At 38.3% G+C, this 9,865-nt stretch overlaps 1 protein-coding gene and 1 pseudogene across 1 annotated transcript; both read left to right on the top strand.

Moving 5' to 3' along the window:
• The first annotated feature begins 1,675 nt into the window (after positions 1 to 1,675).
• On the top strand, positions 1,676 to 3,181 carry LOC119193290 (annotated as a pseudogene).
• A 2,941-nt stretch (positions 3,182 to 6,122) lies between these two features.
• LOC119193289 (trypsin, alkaline C-like) lies at positions 6,123 to 9,610 on the top strand. The gene is made up of 4 exons (XM_037446892.1): positions 6,123 to 6,177; positions 6,903 to 7,089; positions 8,432 to 8,687; positions 9,164 to 9,610. The coding sequence occupies exons 1-4, from the start codon at positions 6,138 to 6,140 to the stop codon at positions 9,467 to 9,469; spliced, it is 789 nt and encodes a 262-aa protein (XP_037302789.1). The 5' UTR covers positions 6,123 to 6,137; the 3' UTR covers positions 9,470 to 9,610.
• Positions 9,611 to 9,865: the final 255 nt, after the last annotated feature.

The following is a 9,865-nucleotide window of genomic DNA, read 5'->3' as shown; positions in this document are numbered from 1 at the left end:
TTTATCTAGCTTAACTAGCAATTTAATGAGTAATGTTTATTTTTTATTAGGCACCGGCTCCAGGAATTGGTAACTAGTATATAGGTAAATTTTAATTATTTTTTGGTTTTTGAAGGCGTTTTAATTTTTGTTAAAAAGATTTTTACCTTTTGCTTTTTTTGTGTTAGTAATAATCATGAGACCATATGGCAAACGCTCTTTCAAACATAAAAAGAATTTACTAAATAAGTCAATTCCTTTTCGCGTAACTTTTTACTGTTAAGGAGTTGTACTTTGCTTCATCAGCTCAGATAGTTAAGATGATTATTACTAACGCAAGTACGAACGGTTCTCCTCCTTTTTTGGAGTCGGTTAAAAATTTTGCAAATGGCATATTATCCTATCAATAAGTAAAACGGTACGATATGTCATTCTTTTACATAACGTTACCGTTAACCATTGTAGAAAGTCATCTTGGCAACGGGCTGAGGTTCACTATGCATACCTGCCTATTAACGAGTATATAATAATATATATATACTGTATTATATACTTGCCCACTGCTGCACGGGCCTCCTCTACTACTGAGAGGTTTAGGCCTTAGTCCACCACGCGGGCCTAGTGCGGATTGGTAGACTTCATACACCTTCGAAATTCCTATAGAGAACTTCTCAGATATGCAGGATGTTTTCCTTCACCGATAAAGCAAACGATAATTCACAAAAGAATACACACATCATTTTTAGAAAAATCAGACGTGTGGGCCCTTGGGATTTGAACCTGCGGACATTCGTCTCCGCAGTCCGTTCCACAACCAACTAGGCTATCGCTGCTATTAACGAGTATTTCTTTATAATTATAAGTATTAGTGGTCATACATTTTTTTTCTATATGGACTTTAATCATGCCAAACCTCTCCAATCCGTGCGTTCAATGCGCCTAAAAAGAGGGACCAAGTTTTTTCTTGTTTTAATATATTGATGAGCAGCGTAGTGCTACAAACCGCAACATCAATTAAACTACAGAGGGGCCAAAGAATTAAATACTTATGCACAAAAACATGACCCCGATTCTATCGTAATTGTATTTCGCTCTGGCGTTTGGAGATGTAGTACATCTTGCGAAAATCAAGCGAGAAAGGCTTATGCATTTGGTTATTTCTGTCTTTTTGTCTAGTTACCGCCAAGATCTCGTTAAGGAGCAGGATCAGTCGTGGTGGTCGTTCAGTCTTTTTCTACATGGACTTTTATCATGCCAAATCTCTCAATTCGTGCTCGCAATGCGCCTAAAAGAAGTACCAAGTTTTTCTTCTTGTTGAACAGCGTAATGCTATAAATCATAATTAATTAAGCTACAGAGAATCAAACAATTAAATACTTATGCACAAAAACATTACCCTGATTCTGTCGTAATTGCAAAGGCCCTCAGAGTATTTCGCTCTGGTGTCTGGCGATTTACATCTCGCGAGAAAGGCTTATGCCTTTGGTTATTTCTGTCTTTCTGTCTAGTTACCCTCAAGATCTCGTTAAGGAGCAGGATCAGGCTATCAACAAATGAAGGTCCATGCCCACAAGAAACAAAGGTTTCTTTATCAGAATTTATGGCTGCGGTACCCTAAAAACTGAATGAAGCTGAAATATTATCATTATCAGGGTAAAACCCGATGTTGCCTCTAATGACTAATTAGCCTAATATAAATAATGTGATAATGGTCCACCAACAGTTATTTGAGGTCAGAATGGCGCAGTGGTTGGTTATAGCTCTTGCCTTATTCGCAGGTAATATTATTGCAAGTTTTTAATCTAAATATTGTGAATATGTGTTTAGAACAAGTGGAGTTAACTCTAGTAATACAGTCAATGTATTTTAAGGTCACATTCCATAAGTGATTCCAATTACTATCTCAGAATTAATCAGTACGTTTTCGTTTCAGGTACCGCCTCCGCGGCGTCGACTGCTTCCCGCATAGTCGGCGGGCAGCTGACGACCATCGACCGATACCCATCTCTTGTGCAAGTGGAATTTCTGGGCATCTTCACCAACACATGGGGCCAATCCTGTGCCGCCAACATCCTTAACAATTTTACGTGCTGTCTGCAGCTCACTGCTTCGCTGGCTTGTAAGTGGCGTTGACATTCAATAATGCTGAGAGGAATGACAAACTCTTATTTCCACAAATTTTCCCAAATCATCAACTCATATTTTTTAATACTATTCTTAGTAAGTCTAAAGTCTTAGTAGTAATTGTAAAGTATTAATTTTTACAACCAATTTTTATTATAAGGTTTATACAGAACTCGTGTGAAACCCTAAAAATATGAGACAATACTGTGTGATTTCAAGCTATTATTCTTCTGAGGAAGACATCCAGCTCAAGATGATTCAGGTTAAGAACTACAACAACTATTTAATTCTTTTCCCTCAGATTTTACGACCGCTCCCGTAGACGTATACGAGGTGGTGCGACCTTCCGCAACACTGGCGGCGAAGTGATCGGTATCGTGCGAGAGTTCAATCACCCCGACTACAACATCATCCCTGGCGATGCTGACATCAACGTCGTCCGCTTGAGATCGCCCATCATCTACAACCCAGTGATGCAGCGAGCGACGATTGTGCCTCAGGGCTTTGAGATTCCTGACAATATGCCCGTTGTTCATGCTGGTTGGGGCGCTATTGAGGTATGTATTTCTTAACAACATAATAGTAATGGTAGTGATAAAAACTGTTTATGCGCGTTACGATTCATAAGCGTTCTCGTTTGCCTAGATAGGCATATAGATATAAGAACGAGTAATAAAGAATGATTAGTGGGAATGGATTTAAAAAGTTATTTGCAAATCACTATTTTTTTCCACCAGTGGCTAGGTCCTCAATCATCTCAGCTGCAAGACGTGACCATCTACACCGTGAACCGCCAGATCTGCGCCGAGAGGTATCTAACCCTCAATCCTCCTCGCCAAGTCACGGGGAACATGATCTGCGCTGGTATCCTGGACGTGGGAGGCAAGGACGCTTGTCAGGGTGACTCTGGCGGACCAATGTACCTCGGCGATATCATAGTTGGTGTTGTCTCGTGGGGACACGAGTGTGCCAACGACACCTACCCTGGAGTCAGCGCTGCTGTTGGACCCTACTCTGACTGGATCGTCGCTACTGCTGTTTAAGATTCTATTTTAGAGTAAATAAAGTTTTCGCTGTATATGAGCTTATTATTTTAAAAATTTTAGAGAATGAAAGAAATAGAAATGGTATACTCTTATTGATCACGTAAGTAGTTGAATAATTCTTATGAATAATTAATACAATAGAAAAAAGGACAACGATACCTACTATTAACATGCATGATTTTAGTATACTAGTGTAGCAGTACAATTAGTATAAATACCGCCATCTCGTCGACATTAGCGGAACTTCGAGAAGACCGATGTGGTATTGACACAACTGAAGTGATTTATCGCATAGCAATCATGCGAGATGGCGAAAAACGATTCTGGATTACGCTTGCACAATTTGAGCGACGCGTTGCATATATACCACCTCCGAATAGAAATCATCGGAGGGCCGCGCCCGGTCCGGGGCAACATCTGCCTGACTGGAAATCTTTGCCTTCCCTAGAGGAAGCATCCATCAGTGCCTCTACAGCGGTGTCTACCTTTGAACCGCTAAACTAGTAATTGCTTGTTGAGTTTTGAACATTATATTTTGTGATAGAGTGGATGGCAACTGTGTACGATACATGAAGAACAAAACAGAAACAATACCATGTCTAATGCACTAATAAAATGACTGTAATGTAAATTATCCGGCGATGATCGGTTTTAACTCGATACTTTATCTTGGGATTACACGATAAGTTACTGCTTAGTTGATAATTTTATTCAGTAGTTGCGCACGCGACTCCTGTGCGTAGATGATTTGCATTATACCCCTTGTATTTTTTATTCATATTTATTTATGAGACTAGATTTTGCTCGTGGATTCACGCCTCTTCAATCTTTTCCCGAACAACAACTTCACCATGTACTTCCTCGATATAAAAAGTAGAAGTTAATAAGGAACTGATGACGCACTTTGTTGCACCGCCTGGAATCAAATCCATAACTTTAACGATTTGAAATAAAAGTATTTGCCGGATTTTATCGGAGTTTTTATATTATAATTATCTTTCGACATTTTGAAAATTTTGCAGCCTTCATAGTCACGTCGGAGACCGATGTTTTGTCCCTTCCACCACTTATTTTAAGACACTAAGAGAAACATTAGTAGAGAGGACACTGCGACGAAAATCATCATTCTAATTTCAATATAAGTGGGCAAAATCTTACCGCGCTGTTTGTTACCTACTCCTTGATAAGTATGGGTACTCAGTCAGGCAAGAATACTTCGTGTCCAGATTAATGAAGTTTTACAAATAGATGTGTCATAGATTAACAAAATTGCACATAAAAACAGCGCACTATTTACTATAGTCACATACTTGTACAGCCCTAGCACCTCGCATTGATACGGCCCGAGCGTCGACCGCCGCGCCGTGGCCATCTCGTTTATTGGTCTCTGGTCGCCATTACAGTCGAATAAAATGTATTTATTAATTAATAAACGAATTTTAACATGGGTGGACCTGCTATTCTCTTTTTGTCTCCTTATTTATGTACCGCTGAAATCTTTAGAAATAAGGATCGTCATCGATATTCTTTCTTCGTCTCCAAGAAGCTAAGTTAACACAAAGCCTCATTATTATTATCTCATAATTGACTTTATTTTGATTACAATAAGGTAGACCAGACTCGTATCAGCGTAGAGATATGACCATACATCATGAACAGAGTCAGAGAGTTATGTGCTGCTAGCTAAATACCTCACCTTGAACACTTCAGACCTCGTCACGGAGAACATACACACAACATCTGTGCTGGTATCCTGGATGGGAGGCAAGGACATGCCAGGTCGACTCTGGAGGATCCTTGTACTTCAACATCATAATTGGCATAGTGTCCTGGAACCGTGGTTGCGCGAACGAGACCTTCTCTGGCATTAGTGCTGCCGTCTCATCATCATCAGCCACATAACGGTTTACGGCGGAATAAAGGCCTCCCTCAAAGATTTCCAGACGGACCTGTCGAAAGCGGCCTGCATCCAACGTGTTCCAGCGATCTTTATCAAATACTCTGTCCACCAATGTGTTGCCGTCTCACAAACTAATTGGATCGTCCCTATGCCTGTTTAAGTAAATAAAAATTATTTATTAAAGAGATCTTATTATGTGATAGTTAATTTGTTTTTGGAACATTTAAGTCATGTATTCGACTGTAATAGTAGTTTTTAGATTCAGTCATTTGTAAATGTATCATCAGTTCCATTTAATATATGGAAGCGAATAATAAACATTATTATTTTGATAATCTTTATTAGAGTAATAATAAAGTTACGCATGATAACCATTAATCTTAAAGCTATATATAAGATATGTAATCAACTTATATAAAGTTATTTAAATGAAAAATATATTTTTAATACTGTCATTCATGCGTCCCCGTCCTATAGAAGTATTTTATCCTTGCTTATAGCGACTTCACTAAGTGTTATGATATAAACATTATAAATTTATATCAATAAATTAAATTCAATCAATGATTCGTTCTTTAATAGCTACCAGAACTATACTAGCCTTCCTCATTGACTACACTGCCCTACACCATCCAACACGTCAGAAGAAACCAATATAGCGTTATCCTTAATTTCAAATAAATAAAAATCACTCCAGCCGTTTTGGAGTCCTTAGGGAACATACATACACATATTTATTATAATATTGGTAGCGGCCCAATCTTCCCCTTCCATAGAGGAACGCAACCATCAGTTCCTCCATAGAGGCGACTACCGATACGTAGCTACATATTTATAGAAGATAGATATAGATAGACTGGTATTTAATTCAACAACTATTCATGAATCATGAGATATGAGACTTAGAAAACATTAAACACTAATGAAATACTTCTACAATTAGTATGTAGTAGCAACTAACATACGTATAGCATCATAAACATTATCAAATTATTATACGATTAGTAATATAAAAGTTTACGATGGATTACTGAAAGGAAACCTATAAAAGATGTTAGGGATTACGAATTATTTAGTTGACGTTTAAAATGGTGAAACTACTGGTGCTAGTTGTCGCCTTGGCCGCAGGTAAAATTAGATTGTACAAAAAAATTTATAAAAAAATTCAAAACTTTAAACTACACATGTTAAGTTCATTTTTCTTTATCTAAATAAATTGTAAACCCATTTAATTTGAATCATTAAGTATTGGTAAGGATATTAAAGCATAAACGCGATTTGAACATGTGTAACTATTTTTGTGGTTGCCTCTTAAACTAAAGATATTCCAGAAAGAGAAGATAAATCTGTTGTGGTTAGCAGTATCTGATGTACCCTAGAGGAAATCCGGAGTTGAAACGTAATAAGCATAAGATTTGATAGCAATGTTGGTTGATATCATGCTAGAAGCCGATAGTGAAAACGGATCTATTCTGCAACACAAAAAAAACATGTTTCATCGATTCCACATTTAAAATAGGAACAGATGAAAAAAGAAATGAAATGAAATATGCAAAAAGCATGATGAAAAAAGCAATTCGGTGATGTATAGGCATTTTAACGTGCCACGTTCTGCCAACATTACATCAAGAAACCCAAAGGATGCATTGGTTTATGTTCCAGCAATTGCATAAAAACATAATTGCTACAATCGTTTTTCTCTTCACCTTCTTTCGATAAGACCATGAGAAAATATAACCGTTAACTTCATCCAAAAAACTATCACGACTTTCAATATGATCATCATAGTTCTACCCACTGCTAAACACACCCCCGAAAATGATTCTACTAAACTTTAATTATTTTCATTGTAGGATCCGCCTTTTCGGCGTCGGCTCCAGGGCGGATAGTCGGTGGTGAGTTGACCACCATCGACAAGTACCCTTCCATAGTCCAGGTGGATTACTTTGGGCCAAACTCTGGTACTTGGTCGCAATCCTGTGGTGCCAACATCCTCAATGCTTACTACGTGCTATCTGCTGCCCACTGCTTTGCTGGAAGGTATGTTTTGATTCCGGGTCGGGCAAAGTGATATTGGGTTTTTTTAGTATCAGCCTGGAGTCATTTGCACCCGATATGGCGAGAGGCTCGTCGCCTATTACAGCATAGGAAGGATACACAGGCGATGTGAGTGCTCTGACTGTACATCTGAGTACCACTACGAAATAAAGCCGTGATGTGTCATTGTTTTTCATGTTTTTGACAACAAGCTTTATTAAACAGTTTCGGGGTGGTGTTGCGGAACAATTATCATGCTAAGATCTTGAAGTCTAGTTAAAGGGTTTATGACCGTGAATACTGTTATGCTCATGTGCCACTTAAAAAAATAACATCGTTTTCGACAATTTCAGGGGAAATAATTCGTTGATATGCGAACGAGGTATAATTCTATATTGTTGATATACAAATCATGTACACTTTTCTATACCATTTCGTCAGCGTGGTATACAAAAGTAATTTCCAAGCGTAATAAGTATACCATTTGGTATCTTATTTTTAGTAATATTATAAATGCATAGGTCTTTGAAATGTGTCGATGTTTGAATGTTTGGATGTTTGTTCGAAATAAACGTAGATACATCTGGACGGATTTGAATAAAATTTTGTACTCCGATAAACCGTGTCTTGGATTAACATTTAGGCTACTTTATATACCAACTATTGATTTTTTTATCCATTATTTTATAAAGATGGCGCTGGCATCTTACAAATAGCGCCGAAAAACATTACTCTTAATTAAATGCACATAGGCACATTTACGTCGGCGGGCGAAGCAGCTTGTTATAGATAATTTATGATTACATACGTAATACTATGTTACAGTTATCATTCATTATAAATATATAACTGATAATGTAAATACCCAATTCCAGCATAATAATAATTATAGATAAGATAGAAATACTATCAATCTATTCAAGTTTTTTAATTCTGCTTTCCTTTTGATCTAATCAGATTGCACAGACTTGAAACAGGCGGTAAAACCATTCGTCAATAAAGGCGTCTAATGCTATGGCAATGAGGAAAGCAAGTTTATGGCCCTTTTAAAATCTTACTCCCAACATGTTGATTTTCTGTGACAATAGCTGGTGGTAGGATATTTGTATACGTCCAGATAGTGATCACCGTATACAGGGCATTAAACCTGATGCAGTATCAGTAGAGACCAGCCTCACTAAATCCGGTTTCAAAGAGGCCGGCAAAATTATGTCAATTAGCGAGAAATAATCATCTCTAAACAGTCGACACTCTATCTGAACCCCACTCTGCTACCATCAGACGCCAGGGTCACTTTACATGCCTGTAGAAAAACAATCACCACAAACAAATCCTTATTTTCCAGGACCTACGACCCCAGCCTTAGACGCATCAGAGCCGGCACGTCCTACCGTAACACTGGAGGAATCATCTCCTACGTCTTGAGGGAGCACAACCACCCTACTTACGGCAAGAGAGGGTTCGACGGAGATATCACCGTAGTACGCCTGATCAATGCTCTGGTCTATAGCCCAGTGGTCCAGCGAGGCACTATCATCTACCAGGATGGAGTTATCCCGGATTATATGCCTGTGGTTCATGCTGGATGGGGCCGGACTACGGTTAGTATTTGTGTTGATATGTTTGAGTGACAATAGAGTGTTTCCTACTAATTTATAATTTTTGTATTTTAATTTTGAAACTCTTTGCGGTCTCATTTAATTATGTTTTTATGAGGACTGACTGAAGACATAAAACACGTTTTTTAAAATCTTGATTTAGAGCAGTTTCCATTTCAGAGGACGTAGCCAAAATGTCTTTCTACGATCGTTAACGCTTATAGAAAACAAACAGATTATGGGAATGATAAGTTATGTCATTGCTAGATATAATGTTAGCAATAACGATTCTAGGAAGGCATCGTGACTATGACCCCAGCTCTGTGCAATATGAGGGCAGCGTCCATCACTTCAATACGAATGGACAAAAAACCCTAAACCACAATGTTTTTTGTTCAAGCTGACATGAAACTAATGATATCATTTAATACTTTTCAAAATACAAAAATACTAATAATCATTCTACTTTTCTTCATCAGCAAGGAGGCCTCTTATCACCCCAGCTCAGAGACGTCGTGATCTACGTGATCAACCGGGAACTTTGCGCTGAGAGGTACCTCACTCTCAACCCTCCAGGCATTGTCACGGAGAACATGATTTGCGCTGGTCTCCTCGACATCGGAGGTCGCGACGCCTGTCAGGGCGACTCCGGCGGACCCCTGTACTACGGAAACATCATCGTCGGCATCGTTTCCTGGGGTCATGGATGTGCTAACGAGACCTTCCCTGGACTCAGTACCGCAGTCGCCCCTTACAGTGACTGGATTGTTGCTACCGCCGTTTAGTTTGGACAATCTAGTTTGTTATGATGTTGTGGATGTTTACAGGCCTTGATAACTTTCCACCAAGCGACATGATTGCTCGTTTGTTCAGTCAATTATAAAGAATAATCCTCTTAAGTAACAAATATTGTTAATAAGTATTAACAGTGTGTTTTATTTTATTACACTCTTAATCACAATGAAAATGACAGGATAGTATTTAGTTAATGGACTGGTTGAAGGTTGTTCCTAACTTCTGAGTAAATGCGTCTCGTCTTATAAACGTGTAAGCTGACCAAATACAAAAGTGAGATGAATCTATTCTGTTCCAAAATCAATGGTAATAAGTTGAGTACTATCTAGCTAGTTGTTTAATATAACTGTCAAATAAAAATTTACTTTTAAACTTGTGAAACAGGC

This window comes from Manduca sexta, unplaced genomic scaffold, assembly GCF_014839805.1.
Source record: "Manduca sexta isolate Smith_Timp_Sample1 unplaced genomic scaffold, JHU_Msex_v1.0 HiC_scaffold_3887, whole genome shotgun sequence".
Lineage (NCBI taxonomy): Eukaryota > Metazoa > Arthropoda > Insecta > Lepidoptera > Sphingidae > Manduca > Manduca sexta.
Note: the sequence above shows the minus strand (reverse complement) of the source record. Positions and strands in the feature narration are given on the sequence as shown.